Source organism: Syngnathus scovelli, chromosome 14 (genome assembly GCF_024217435.2).
Source record: "Syngnathus scovelli strain Florida chromosome 14, RoL_Ssco_1.2, whole genome shotgun sequence".
NCBI lineage: Eukaryota > Metazoa > Chordata > Actinopteri > Syngnathiformes > Syngnathidae > Syngnathus > Syngnathus scovelli.
This window is the reverse complement of record NC_090860.1, coordinates 10,634,293-10,647,508: the sequence shown is the minus strand read 5'-3', so window position 1 is coordinate 10,647,508 and position 13,216 is coordinate 10,634,293. Positions and strand designations below refer to the sequence as shown.

The following is a 13,216-nucleotide window of genomic DNA, read 5'->3' as shown; positions in this document are numbered from 1 at the left end:
AAATTGTTATTCAGTACATGCAAAGTGAAATTTTATTATAATTTATGATTAGAGCTTAAAATATAGAATAATCAGATTGTTTAAAAGTATGACAGTATTACAATCTTGTTGACAGTTACTTTAGTCGTCATTGTTTCAATATTTTTAAAATAAAATGTTACAAATCTTTTCTGTTGATTTATCTTCTTTACAAAGGCAAATATGGTTACATTTGCTAAACTATCAGTTAGTGATTATTACACTTTACGAGTGTGCCTGAACGCACCCCTCGCCAAAACTGAGCTCATCCTCCTGGCTGTGAGCATGCGCAGTAGAGGGCAGTCAGGGAGTGTCGATCGGGAGCGACTAATCGGATGTGAAGCATCACGCTTCGGCTTTGTAAGAACCAAGTAGCATTTTGAAACAATAATCCCTAAAAGGATGTACATGTTTTTAGTAAGAAACGCAAAAGAAGTGAACGACTGACGTGGAAATTGGATTGTCGGACGAGCAGGTCATTTGATGGGTATCTTTTGTTCAAAGGACATTCGAATGGACTGGGAATTATGGGAATTAGTCATTTCCTAAAGTGACTTTTGTCTGCTTGCCAAATCCTCTTATATTAAATGTTAAACAGCAGGCTGCTTTGTGTACCTTTAGTCATTTAAATAGGTTAACCATTCATTTAACCAGCGGCTCCTTTTTACCATTTTTATGATAGGTGACCAATGAATGGAAAATATTTTTCAAATTATTATGGAGTCAAAAAATTAAGTGGTGCACTTCATTCCGCTGCTACTTTAGATTACCTCATTATGAATCATAATACCTCGAAACCCGTCGGAGATAGCAGTTCCATAAGCTGGAGGACTCTCTAAAGCAAATCTCTTCAAACCTGCAAGCAGAACCACCAGGGAGCAGTCCAAAGAATTGCCGTGTACATTCCCCGTGCCAGGTTTCCATCAGTGGGATGCTGAGTGCCACGGCGGACTCGGTGGAGGAGAGGGATGACGAGCAGGAGGATGAAGGAGAAGAAGAACTGAGAGATGGAGGAGTCCCTTTCTACGTCAACAGAAATGGCCTCCCCATGGATGAGGACACCTGGGAGAGAATGTGGCGCCACGTGGGTCGGATCCACCCAGACGGCGATGCTTTGGGGAAGAGCATCCGCGGTGCGACTGACCTGGCCAAGGTAAACTTCTAAATGAAGTTAGGTTCAGAAATATTTGGACTCTGGACAGAGTGCATCAGAAGACCTCATTTGAACCCAACCTAATTTGGGTTCATTTTAACCATTCCGTCATGGAACTGATCATCTGATGTGTTTGTACACAATCACACGCTTGTCCTAATTGTACAAACTGTCCTTGTGAAGTGCACACCAAGTGTAGAGATGTTTCCACCGATTGTCTGTTCCATGGAGGTCTTGCAGATATAACCAACTGCCTTTCTGTCTTGCAGATTCCAATACCAAGTGTGCCTACGTACCAGCCTACCACCACAATTCCATTGCGCCTGGAAGCCATACAGAAATATATCAGGGAATTACAGTATCCTTTAATAACAGAGCACTGATTTTTATTGATTATATTTGTTGCCTTAACTATGACCTCTAGATACAATCACACCGGGACACAGTTTTTTGAAATCAAGAAAAGCCGGCCTCTTACTGCGTACGCAATTTTTTTTTTTTACCTTGATGCGTTGAATAGGTTTTGTATTAGACATAAGCAGCAACTAATTCTAATTAGTCTAAAATATTTAGATTATGGGCCGTCTTGTCACATTGTCCTCCACAGGTTGATGGACATCGCCAAGGAGATGACACGTGAAGCCCTGCCAATCAAATGCTTGGAAGCAGTTATCCTGGGAATGTATCTTTACTGTGGAAAATAAAAACAAAAGTTCAGCTAAATTAAGTAAAAACAATATTGTTGTTCAATAAATATCTTTAACCAAGCTCTACAAAGTTACCTCACCAACAGCATGCCGGCTGTGGAGCGTTTCCCCCTCAGCTTTAAGTCTCAGTTCTCAGGGAACTACTTCTACCACATCGTGCTGGGAGTCCACAGCGGCGGACGCTTCGGTGCGCTGGGCATGAGTCGGCGCGAGGACCTCATGTTCAAGCCCCTGGAGTATCGCACGCTGATGGACTTGGTGCAGGACTTTAAAGAGGCCTACAGGGGCTACTGGCACACCCTGCGAAAGGTCAAGATCGGCCAATATGTGTCGCATGACCCTCACAGCGTGGAGCAGATCGAGTGGAAGCATTCCGTCCTGGATGTGGATGCTTTGAGCAAGGAGGAGCTGCGGAAAGAGCTGGAGAGGCATACTCGGGATATGAGGCTCAAGGTTGGTTCAGTGCCATTCATCTTGATGAGCAAATTTTGAACTGGGCTGTGCCTTTTTGTGTCCGCAGATAGGAAAGCCTGCACCTTCTTCTCCTACCAAAGACAGGAGAAATAGCATGGGTTCACCACTCAGAGGACAAGGAAGCCCCATTCGCAGGGTCAGCCGTGTTGACAGACGGTACGAGTCTCAAATGCATACTTTACCTCTTAATTATTCCCACGCTAAATTTCTCTTTTTGGTTTCAGCCCATCTGGAGAAAAGAAAACTTTGGAACAGAAAGCATCTGGAGACATGAACTTGTATCAGATTCGTGTGTGAAACCTCAAATTCATCCCAAAAAAAAGAGCCGCATTCACTGTTAAGTTGTCATATCTATTTTTTAATGACTTCTTGAACATTGTAGTTGCATAACTGGTGCTGTTGTGTGTCAACATTTTGACTAACTGCAAATATTCCAACGTACCTTGCATAAAGGTTAGAGTATCAATCGACATAAATGTGCTACTTGATATCATCAGTGTCATTGTTATGTAAGTATGTTAGCATGTGTCAATTTACATCTAATCCAAGACTTCTTAGTGTGGTGATCATCAATGACCCTTGTGCCTTCCCATCCAGCAAAAACTGGTTGGGAAAATGTTGAAAATTTCACCCTGTCCAAAAAAAAATGTCTGGTTTTGGTTGAAAAGTTAAAAGACGTCACTTTCATGTCGTTAAAAAGAAGTCTACAAAAAAGATGTCCTTTTATAGTGGAAATTTGGTTGTACTTTAGCTTTGCTTGTGTACATAAACATGCTTTCTTTATAGCATTTTTTTTTTTTTTTACTTGCCTTAACAAGTGAGCACTTCCAAAAAGGTGTCAGTTATGCTATTAGTTGATAGCACTTTTTATCTTTGTACTTTTGAGAACTATCAAGTTCTGCTGTTTTATACGTCACTCTCGTCATATGTAAAATACTCCACGCAGTTATTAAATTGCCACAGACTAAATGTTTGTGTTGGGTCTTTTTTTTTTTTTTTTTTCCACGCTTCAATAAACATATCTCTAACGTCTCCAGATGCAAAAACACTCGACCTTGTTTATGACACTGGGACACAGACGGCACCTTGTTAGGAAGAAAAATTTGCTGACCCACTTCTTTCTTCCCTGTATGAATATATTAGATGTTACAAAAGCAATGCAGACAAGCAGCCAAGCAGCATTAAGGTCAAAGTAGTGCACATTAAACTACACATCCATGAAATACTCTTTGGTATGTCCACCGTAGATGACATTTTTTTTTCTGGCACCGCTCAACGGATATCGACTCATGTGACAAACATGGCATCCCTCAATCACATCTCGAGTATATGATTCAAATCCACAGTGGTGGGCTATTAAGGCAAAAGCTTTAAAAAAAAAAAAAATCTGTCACAAACATTTCCAGACTAAATTACATTGTCCGGAATAAAACGTTTAATGAAAGAAAATGGAAAAAAAAAATCATGTATTCAATACAGTAACACTTTTTAAATACTTACAATAAAAAAAATACAATAAAATGTGCAAATTGTCAACCGCAAAGATTATTACTACAGCGTATAGAAATGTTTAAACCTTTTTGCTTCATGTCTCCTTTAACTTGAAACCCAAGTCAGGATATGCATAACAAAAACGATATTGCCCACTACAAAATTCTCTCCAAAGCCCCGTTTTTAACACTCTGTGTTCAAGTCCAATTGAAATTTCGCCACAAGACTGAGATGATCAGATGGAAATATGTAGCTGGGAAGACTTTCCATGGAACATAAGCTTTCCTCAGATAGCAGCGAGAGATAGCCAAGCAACTTCAGACCTTCGCGACCAAATTGGCCTGATAAGCAAAACAAAAATGATTGTTACCAAAATTGTGCAAATATTGCATGTGATGTGATTCATACCTGCTCCAGCTGAGATGCGTTCAGGGGAATAGAAGATGTAGTCCACGATGGCTCCGCCTTCAGAGTGCAGCGTTGTGACTTCCGGGTCAGCAGAGTCGGCTAATGCGTGTTCATAGGCGGACTCCAGGTCTAACTGGTGTGTGATTTTGTGTTGAAAACTAGCACACACAAACATTACAACAAATTATGTTGTGTATTAAAAGGCTTTCTGATAGGCGAAGAGTATTTCGGTATAACAAACCTAAAATCTGTTCTGCTTGACACATCTTAAAAAAAAAAAAAGAAAACAATATGAATTAACTGCATTTGGCGGCGAGCGTATATATTTAGCTCTACCTGGATTGTTGTCAGTTAAACCTGGAATAAATGGTAAATCACTTGGCCGAATACAAGAAAGTGGACAAAAGCGCAGCTCCAAGAGGAAGCCGTGGCTGTAGTGACGTTTTCCACCAGTAGGGGCTTGAAAAATCACAATACGATTAGTCATATTGTTATTGATCGTATAGAACATAATTCAAATACTGACCTGTGACTAGATTGTGGCTTGCATTCACCTCACCGGAAGCCACATATTGGCATCTGTCAGAAATTCCAAGACAGTCGGGCCATAGAGGAGCACGCAGTACGTCGTGAGTAGCTTTGTGTGAAAAATCCTTCTGACCCGACACCTGTTGGGAAAAGTGAATCGATAAACCACGCCTCTGGCAAAATTAATTAAATATCATTATTGAAAGATTCGGTAACATGGGAGCTTAGTGGTTAGCACATCTGCCTCACAGTTCTGAAGATCAAGCTTCAGTTCCAAAACTGCCGGTGTACCTAATGAAGTGTCCATTAAGTGGTCGATTCTCACCATCCATGTTGGCAATCCTTGGAAATCGAGTTCCCCGGTGGTGATGAACTGGTAAAGAGGCATCCTCGGCACAGAGTTGAAGTCCCCGCACAAGATGACGTTACAGTGTTCGCCTTTATTCTTCCACGTTTTCACCACGCTGTTGATCTCGGCCAGCATGATTGCTAGTTGAGCTAGCTTGATGTCTCCCCTCCTGGGATTAAACAGCAGGTGCGTGTTGGCCACGCACAGCAAGGAGCCCTTCGACGTGACCTCTGACCCCTGATAGACAACAGGCCGAAGCAGCACGATGATGCCCACGTTGTGTCGGTCCAGGAGCTTAGTTTGGGGTCTCAAGAACTCTACGGGCTTGACCGACACCTCAGAGAAGCGACTGCTGCGGTAGCAAGTGGCACAGCCGTCCGTCTTGTTCCCCGTGCGTTGCTTGTAGACACAGTTGTAGCCTGGAAAACCATCAGAAGAACATTTGAATGAAATCTGGAAATTGATATCCAGCAAATAATTTAGACGACTCACCCATCTGGGTCAGAAAAGGCTGCAGTTGTGTTTGATAGTGGTTCTCCTGGACTTCTTGGAGACAAAGAATCTGAATAGCAACATAAATATTTTTTTTTTTTTGTGCAATAGTTGTTAACTGTTGTGTGGTAGTATTTGACTCACATCTGGCGCCCATTTCTGTATTTCCTCCAAAAGCAGCCTGTAGCGGTTGCTCCACTCCAGGACCTCTCGAGAGCAGTGCATGTATAGCTCAATGTTGTCTTCCAGCAGGTCCTGAGCCAAGATGTTGTAGGACATGACAGTAAAGTCCATGGAGGGTTTCGTGAAAGTGTCGGAGTGCTGTGTTGAGACATCTTGCCATGGCCGCCACATTACTGTTGGAAAACATAAATGCACATGAAGGATTTTGAATTGAGATGTAATATGAGCCAAAAGGAAGATGCCACATCCGCACCTTCAAAGGGCGTTGTCTGCTCCAGTGATGGATGATAGCTCAGAGTAGGAAACTGCCAGCGCGGGCAAAAGATTTCCTCTTTACCGTCGGGTCCCGCAGGGAAGTGCCATCCGCTGGGTGGATGACGGCGATTTTCAGCGCTGGAAAGAAGCGATGTCTGCTGCCAGTTTGCTACACCGGGGAACATTAGAGGATCATATTCATCCCAGCACTCACTTTGTTGTGCGGGTGCATTTCCTGGCTCGACTGCACTTTCCGTCCTTGCCAGAGCCTCTATAAGACAGATGAAGTCATCATCCTCAGATTCAGTTTCTTTATTGTTTGGATGGACAAGCGGACAGTGCATTTGCCCGATTTCTTCTTTGGGTGTCTCCTGTGTAACTTCTACTCCCTTTGAGGCATTCTCCATTGCTGGATATTGGGCCTCACTCATGTTTATGTCTGCCTCCAGTTTTGCATCCGGTGTCTTATTGTCCTTGTCGAAAAATTGTTCACTCATGTTTTCCTTCTTTTGTCCGGTGGACAAACTGCTTTGGCTGAGCCGCTGGTCAGGCGGGATTTTTGGAAGATTGATGGACATCTGACTTGTGGCAGAAGCACTCTCACACACCACCGTGCCATTGACAACTACAGGAGAGCAACAAAATACAGAATCAGACAAAAGCATGTACCGATGTTACATTTACTCTTATGTTTACCTAAATAACTTTTGTTTTAGATAAATTGCACATGGCCTTACATTCAATTTACAAAATATAAAAAACAACAGCTATGTTGCCTCAAAACATAGCCACGCCATGTTATCATGACGTCACACGCAAAGAGTTCCGCTAACAGGTGCAAGCTAACACGTTAGCATGTACCCCCCACCCAACCCACCAGTGTTTACCAAACTCGACAGTTAAGTTGTGCTCTAAAATATTACTTTCTCCACACTTTAGCTTCGCACAATAACATGTCATTATACAAAACGTCAGCTTTAACTCACGTGACAATTAAAGCTACCGAGTCTACAAGCAAAATGCATGATAAACTAACCACTAGCGACGTAGCGTATTTAGCGTCGCAGAGCGTTGGCCAAAGGTGGATATAATGGTTATATGGAATAAAACGCATAAACATGCTTTTTTCCAATTTTGCTTACCCGAGGGGCGTCTACGCAAGTACTGTGATAGCGGGTACATAGCGTAAAATAACAGGCAGCTGATCATGCTGCTTTTCTCCCGTCTGCGCATGCGCCATCAGAGCTCGCTTGGATGCAGAGCACATAGTCAAGACATAATAACAAGTTTTCATCATAAAAGCAAACTTCATGACACCGACTGATGGAACTCAGAGATATGTTGCAAACCTAGCTTTAATTCAACAATTCTAAAAACTATTTTTCTTCCATAGTGGGTCACAGCGTGTCATCCTTTTCCATCAAAGTCTATTTTTTGCATCCTCCCTGACACCAGCTCATGTCTTCCATCAACCTCTTCCTTTCATACAATTCTAGTTACTCAGACTGAAGAAGTCCGGGATGCATGTGCATAATTTAGTGCGGTACACACCACGTGCCGTCTCAGATAGATTTACACAAAGGTGTTCTCTTTCACCTCACAGACTTCTGCATCAATGAAGAATATGGCTCCACAGGAAATTCCTCGTTTCTCCATTGCATGTTTTTAGTTTCACAGCTAATGCAAATGTCAACTCTGTCTTTTGAGTCCCTCTGTTTAGAGGATGATGATCCATCTACCAAATTAAGACGAGGCTTGGAAGAGGATTTGGACGCAGATTTAGATGGTGAGTGCATTATAACATAAGCTCTCAACTTAATTATCATTTATTTTTAACATTTTGTGCATCCCCAAAGCTACAGATGATGAAACCTTGGGTTCTACATCTGTAGCTGATGTCTACCTACAAGCCTGCAAGCTGTTGGGTGTTGTTCCAGTGTCCTCCTTCATCCGGAACCTCGACTCTCCCACCATGACCCTCAGCCACTATGGTCTTGGACCGTTGGGGTGCAAGGCCCTCGCTATTGCTTTGGTGGTGAGTTGCAAAATTTGAGCATGTCAATCATTTTGATAGGTGCTATCAAAAATTATTTTGCACTCAGAGTGACATGCATATCAACACTCTGGAACTGGCAGACAACGACATCCAAGCAGAAGGAGCCAAGGATCTGGCCGAGATGCTAAAAGCTAATTTCACCATTCAGCATTTGGTATGAAGAAAAAATGCTTTTAATGATAACAAATTAAAAATAAATATATTTATGGTGCAAGTGGGTGTGCATACATATTATAGGACCTGTCCAACAACCATCTTCATTCTTCTGGTGCTGAGCATGTGGGTAAAATGTTGCTGGACAGCTTTTCACTAAAATCAATCAAACTTTCAGGTATGTACAGTATATAATGATGTTAATGTTTAAATTCTATTCTTTATACTGTTATGAACTCATAATGTGGACAATACTTGTTACTGGATTGGATGTCATATTGTCAATAATATTATTAGCTAGTTAGCTATAACTAATGTTGCTAGCTAGTCATCATTATGTTTTGTTTCATCCAACAGGAAACGGATTTATAGACGATGATGCAAAATATTTTGCAGAAGCTTTTTCTGTGAGTTCTTCGATCCGTCGACATTTGACCCTTGCACTCTTTTCTTAACATTGCAAATATTTTTACATTTAGGTCAATGTAAGTATTAAGGAATTAGACCTCAGCCATAATAAGTTTTGTGGACGTGGAGGAGAGTATCTTGGTCTGTTGTTAGGTATGCTAGCAATCGCTCACTTACTTGTTTTGGTTAATGCATTGGCATGACTGTTGGATAATAGGTTAAGGTTTATTCCTATTTTACATATTTGCAGCAAATGCCGAGCATCTGGAGGTGCTGAATCTTTGTTGGAATCAACTCAGAATGAAAGGAGCTGTTGCGTTTTGCGCCGGACTCAAGGTACATGGGCCTCGGAGTCTTAAAATATTACACTTGGTCTCATTGTCTTCCTCCATATTTAGGTGAATACAATGTTAAAGCACCTTGACCTATCATGGAACGGTTTTGGGAACGAAGGAGCCCTAGCAGTGGGTGAAGCTCTGAAATCCAATCACACTCTGGTGCACCTCAATCTCAACAACAATCGCATCACCAATGAAGGTGTCAGCATGCTCTGCAGGGGTCTCGAGTACAACGACACCCTACGGGTACTGATGGTGAGTTAACTAGTGGTAACCAGCCGACTGTCTGATATAAAATTATGTTTTTTAATTGCTCCTACAGGTGGCTTACAATTCACTAACAGTAGAGGGAGCGCTGTGCCTTCTCAATATGGTGAAGAAAATGTCGAAAACTGCCTTGGAGGAGATTAATATATGCGTAAGTGAAGATAGACTCATCAATGATGTATATTCCAGTCATTTTTTTTTTTTTTTTTTTATCCGAGCAGAATGTATTGGTCAATGAAACCTTTTTAAATCTGCTGGAGGTGACATGCGAAGATCATCCTGGTTTGGATGTGCAGTACGGAGGGGTTGGAGGATTTATTGCTAAGAAACCAGTAAAACGCATCGACCCAATGAAAGTCATCCAGGTTGGTTATATGTCTTCATGAAAAGTATATCCAATGTCTGTTGTAAATTTATTTTGCATTTATTGAAGGACTATCTGGATCAACGCAAGCTACGTCTGTGGGATTTCTTCCGAAATATTGACAAAGATGCCACCATGCGAGTTTCTGTGGTTGATTTCAGGAACGCAATCCAGGTTTGAATAATAATTGACTATATTTTAAAAAAATGCACGATGGTTTATGTACCGCAAACTGCAACACAGTCTATAAAAATAGAACCAAGAGACTTTTAATATATTTCATCTTTCCTTTGGAATTTGAAAAGCAATCAAGCATTCCCTTGGATCGATTTCAAATTGAGGAACTTATCCAAAGGCTTGATCGCGATGGGACGGGAATGGTGGACTACAGGTGACGATGTCTCATAATGTTGACTTATATTTGTCTTTTTCATTGCTCCTCTCGGTGTATTGTTATAAAACATTTAGTGGTGGCAACTCTCTCGTCAAACACTGGTTTTATTAGTCAATGATGCTGTCAAACAGTTTGATTTATAACTCAACAACGTTATGTAGTCATACTCATTGAGGTGTCTGTGTTAATATTTAGCTTGATCCCATGGAGCTAGTTTGTTCTCTGCAGGGGACTGGTGGATACCAGAAAGCAGATGGTGCAGAATCACCGGCGACAACTGCGCAAGGTCGCATCCCGTCAGAAGAAAGAGAAGCACAAGAGCGATCGCATCCTCAAGACGTTCCAGAGCGCCGTGGAAGCGGTGACGCCGCACGGCTCGGTGGTCATATCTCCAGGAGACACCAGGGAAAATTCCACCGGGCCTCATCGCTTCTCGGCTACTCCTCTCAGCTCTTGGCACCATATTGTGATGTCTCATAGTGGTACGGTCTCCAACACCAGCAGTGACCACCTGCCCATGTCGGCAGGGGTGACGCCAAGCCGATTCATCAAGTCTTCAAATTTACACTCATGTTCTCAACCCAACCTGCTGAGTGGTTCCGCTCAGTCTGCCCAAGCACGGGCAGTACGCTCCAATCCGGAGATGGGCCACAGCAAGCTTAACCAACCAATCGTCAACCACCTGACCAGGTCCAGACCTGCTCTTGATGCCACGCAGCTCGAGATTAACCCCAAGAAAGAGAAGAAATCTAAAGCAAAGAAAGATGTGGCAAAATACTCAAAGAATCCCAAAACATTTAAAAAAATATAATCAGAACCAATGTGTCTCAATATTTTAAAAATATAAAAGGATAAATGTGTCCCAAACTTGACTCGGAAAACGGAATAAACACAAACATCATCATTCTGTCCACCTTTCAGTGTTGACCTCAATCAGAAGTATCAAATACACACACAAAGAATTCATGCGGGAATTCTGTCAGCTGTTGAACACACCCAACCACATGCCCATGGATAATTTCAACCTAAATGAGTTCCTGTTTGCTGAAGATAAAATTGTTTCATTTTAACCGGAATCCGAGCAAACAATGCTGCGAACCTGGACAGGTGTTACATCCTTTAAGCAAATTTTAATGGGCTATATAAGCATGGAAGGCTTGGGCCAATGTATCATTTACCCATCTTGCTATTGCAAAATGATTGTCCCTCTGTATGTCTTGGCTCTACTAGACTCAGCATTGGCCTGGGGGGTAAGTGTATGACTTGAATGGTCTTTTTTTTTTTTATACTTGGGCCTCCATCCATATAATATCTCTCTGTTTCAGGGTCTGAGCCAGTGGAATGAACTGAGTGCGAATGCTGAGGCGGGAAGTGGTGGTGCGGATTCTTGCACTTGTGACGCCTTTTTGCCAAGTGCTACGTTTCCTTTAAAAGATCTCGTGGTGGTGGAAGAGGCAGCTGAGCAGATCTCCCACAGGGTGGAGCTGGAGCTAGCCAAGGTAATCCGTTATGATGCAGCGTTCCCCTCATATTTTAGATTTTTAAGATGATTTATTTATTTATTTATTTATATTTTATTATTATTTTATTTATTTATTTATTTATTTTTTTGTTTTTTTTTACGATTTAAAAAAAACCCATTGCATTCAAGACTTGTCCATATTTTTTAGATCGAGGAATATGAGAGTAAGATGTCCCAATATGCGGAAAAAATCCTCGAGCTGACAAGGGAAATTGAGCTACTGGAAAAGGAACCTGATGGCCATAGTGATGCCACTCTAGAAGACATGGAGGTGAAGATTAAACAAGTTGAAGCTCTGATTGAAGAGCTGAAGCTTTCATTCCAAAGCTCAACTGCTTTCTTTCAGTCGCTTCGTGAAGAGGTAAGTTGATGTGCTGGCTCAAACTATATACTATACTATATAACTATTTTTTTCATGCTCAGATCACCGTCATGGTGGAGACCCTGAACCAGCTGGAGAAGACCCACGATAAGAATTTGGTTCTCCAGAAACGCCGAGAGTACATCAAGATCCAAATGCAGCTAGAAGAGTGCGAGAGACGCCACCAAGAGATCTTCAACCCCAACATCGGTAAGCCACACTTTTCGTAGACGTGTGTGTGTGAAGGAATTTAAGGACACGTTCCTTTCTCTCTGTGAAGGTTCCTGCGATCATACGGGTATCATCAGGGTCAGCAAGCCTATCGTGAGTCAACTTAATGCTCTTCTGGGCACCTCCTACATATACGGAGGTTGGGGCAAAGACTCGAAGCCAATTCCTGACAGGAAGTCCATGTACTGGTTCTCCGGAGACTCCTCTTGGTACATTGATGACATTAGGTTCTACACAAACTACAAAAATCTGGTTTTAAGAATCCCTTTCTTGCATCATACCATGTCAAATGGATGGAATGGTCTTGGAAGCAATTATATAGTTCGTGACAACACACTATATTATCAGAAACACAGTCCATTTGGGTTGGCTAAATATAATTTTACAAGCTTAAAATATGAAACCAGAGTGATTCCTGGGGCAAGCTCGACCTTTTCCTACGCCAATTATGCGTATCAGTTCTTTGATTTTGCTTCGGATGAGAATGGCCTTTGGGTGACGTATGCCACAGATGAGTCAAACGGCAAGATGGTCATTGCTAAAATAAACGAAGAGTCTTTTGGGATTGAGGAAATATGGGAGACTAATATCTATAAACCAACCATTAATAACATCTTTATGGTGTGTGGTGTTCTTTATGCTGTCAGGACAATTGACATCCAGAATGAAGAGATATTTTTCATGTTTGACACTAAAACCAAAGAAGAAAAGCAAATTAGTATAACTTTTGAGCGCTTCCAGGACAAGTATTCCAACCTGGATTATAATCCAACTGATCAGAAATTGTACATGTACAATAATGGCTACTACGTTAATTACCACTTGTGGTTTAACCACACGACTAAGGCTACAGTTGAACCACCTTTTGCTCCAACCCAATTCTGAGATGAATCCTTTGGAAGGGTTGCATTGAATTTTTTTCACTTTTTGTCTCATGAAATCAAGTATCCCTTCTAATAAATTCTCTCATGCATCATCAGTCATGTGTGTCTTTTTGAGCAGGCATCAGAGTTCCACTATTAAAAGACATTAGGCTGACTACTGCAGATAGTATGGATTATAAA

At 41.7% G+C, this 13,216-nt stretch overlaps 4 protein-coding genes across 6 annotated transcripts; 3 read left to right on the top strand and 1 right to left on the bottom strand.

Annotated features, from left to right (window-relative positions):
* Positions 1-186: 186 nt before the first annotated feature.
* Positions 187-3,321, top strand: vash1 (vasohibin 1). 2 transcript variants are annotated; one of them, XM_049739445.1, is made up of 8 exons: positions 187-378; positions 935-1,171; positions 1,441-1,529; positions 1,596-1,652; positions 1,779-1,853; positions 1,950-2,331; positions 2,399-2,508; positions 2,577-3,321. In XM_049739445.1, the coding sequence occupies exons 1-8, from the start codon at positions 202-204 to the stop codon at positions 2,647-2,649; spliced, it is 1,200 nt and encodes a 399-aa protein (XP_049595402.1). In that variant the 5' UTR covers positions 187-201; the 3' UTR covers positions 2,650-3,321. The 2 variants fall into 2 exon arrangements, with proteins under 2 accessions (XP_049595402.1, XP_049595403.1); XM_049739446.1 differs by having other exon boundaries at positions 297-493.
* Positions 3,322-3,747: 426 nt separating this feature from the next.
* Positions 3,748-7,295, bottom strand: angel1 (angel homolog 1 (Drosophila)). The gene is made up of 10 exons (XM_049739442.1): positions 7,201-7,295; positions 6,057-6,683; positions 5,765-5,976; positions 5,621-5,690; positions 5,105-5,547; positions 4,778-4,919; positions 4,588-4,710; positions 4,493-4,517; positions 4,252-4,409; positions 3,748-4,184 (listed from the first exon to the last, which is right to left on the bottom strand). Exons 1-10 carry the CDS (start codon positions 7,289-7,291, stop codon positions 4,027-4,029), a joined length of 2,049 nt encoding a protein of 682 aa, XP_049595399.1. The 5' UTR covers positions 7,292-7,295; the 3' UTR covers positions 3,748-4,026.
* A 193-nt stretch (positions 7,296-7,488) lies between these two features.
* On the top strand, positions 7,489-10,996 carry LOC125980406 (leucine-rich repeat-containing protein 74A). Of its 2 annotated transcripts, none has more exons than XM_049739444.2 (13): positions 7,489-7,844; positions 7,921-8,093; positions 8,161-8,268; positions 8,352-8,445; positions 8,625-8,674; positions 8,747-8,828; positions 8,926-9,011; positions 9,074-9,268; positions 9,336-9,431; positions 9,502-9,645; positions 9,714-9,818; positions 9,950-10,035; positions 10,267-10,996. In XM_049739444.2, the coding sequence occupies exons 1-13, from the start codon at positions 7,718-7,720 to the stop codon at positions 10,847-10,849; spliced, it is 1,929 nt and encodes a 642-aa protein (XP_049595401.1). In that variant the 5' UTR covers positions 7,489-7,717; the 3' UTR covers positions 10,850-10,996. The 2 variants fall into 2 exon arrangements, with proteins under 2 accessions (XP_049595401.1, XP_049595400.1); XM_049739443.2 differs by having other exon boundaries at positions 7,915-8,093.
* A 130-nt stretch (positions 10,997-11,126) lies between these two features.
* Positions 11,127-13,123, top strand: olfm4.1 (olfactomedin 4, tandem duplicate 1). The gene is made up of 5 exons (XM_049739448.2): positions 11,127-11,288; positions 11,364-11,537; positions 11,709-11,921; positions 11,984-12,131; positions 12,202-13,123. The coding sequence occupies exons 1-5, from the start codon at positions 11,127-11,129 to the stop codon at positions 13,035-13,037; spliced, it is 1,533 nt and encodes a 510-aa protein (XP_049595405.2). The 3' UTR covers positions 13,038-13,123.
* The last annotated feature ends 93 nt before the right edge of the window (positions 13,124-13,216 follow it).

Excerpts from the sequence above, each read along its gene's own strand:
- vash1 (XM_049739445.1), top strand. The coding sequence starts at position 202 with ATGGTTACATTTGCTAAACTATCAGTTAGTGATTATTACACTTTACGA. Across the intron at positions 1,530-1,595 it reads AAATATATCAGGGAATTACA|ATACAATCACACCGGGACAC; the intron begins GTATCCTTTAAT and ends TATGACCTCTAG. Across the intron at positions 2,509-2,576 it reads GTCAGCCGTGTTGACAGACG|CCCATCTGGAGAAAAGAAAA; the intron begins GTACGAGTCTCA and ends TTTTGGTTTCAG.
- LOC125980406 (XM_049739443.2), top strand. The coding sequence starts at position 7,718 with ATGTTTTTAGTTTCACAGCTAATGCAAATGTCAACTCTGTCTTTTGAG. Across the intron at positions 9,269-9,335 it reads ACACCCTACGGGTACTGATG|GTGGCTTACAATTCACTAAC; the intron begins GTGAGTTAACTA and ends TTGCTCCTACAG. Across the intron at positions 9,646-9,713 it reads ACCCAATGAAAGTCATCCAG|GACTATCTGGATCAACGCAA; the intron begins GTTGGTTATATG and ends CATTTATTGAAG.
- angel1 (XM_049739442.1), bottom strand. The coding sequence starts at position 7,291 with ATGCGCAGACGGGAGAAAAGCAGCATGATCAGCTGCCTGTTATTTTAC. Across the intron at positions 6,684-7,200 it reads CTTGCGTAGACGCCCCTCGG|TTGTCAATGGCACGGTGGTG; the intron begins GTAAGCAAAATT and ends GCTCTCCTGTAG. Across the intron at positions 4,920-5,104 it reads AAGGATTGCCAACATGGATG|GTGTCGGGTCAGAAGGATTT; the intron begins GTGAGAATCGAC and ends TTTTCCCAACAG.
- olfm4.1 (XM_049739448.2), top strand. The coding sequence starts at position 11,127 with ATGCTGCGAACCTGGACAGGTGTTACATCCTTTAAGCAAATTTTAATG. Across the intron at positions 11,922-11,983 it reads TTCAGTCGCTTCGTGAAGAG|ATCACCGTCATGGTGGAGAC; the intron begins GTAAGTTGATGT and ends TTTCATGCTCAG. Across the intron at positions 12,132-12,201 it reads GATCTTCAACCCCAACATCG|GTTCCTGCGATCATACGGGT; the intron begins GTAAGCCACACT and ends CTCTCTGTGAAG.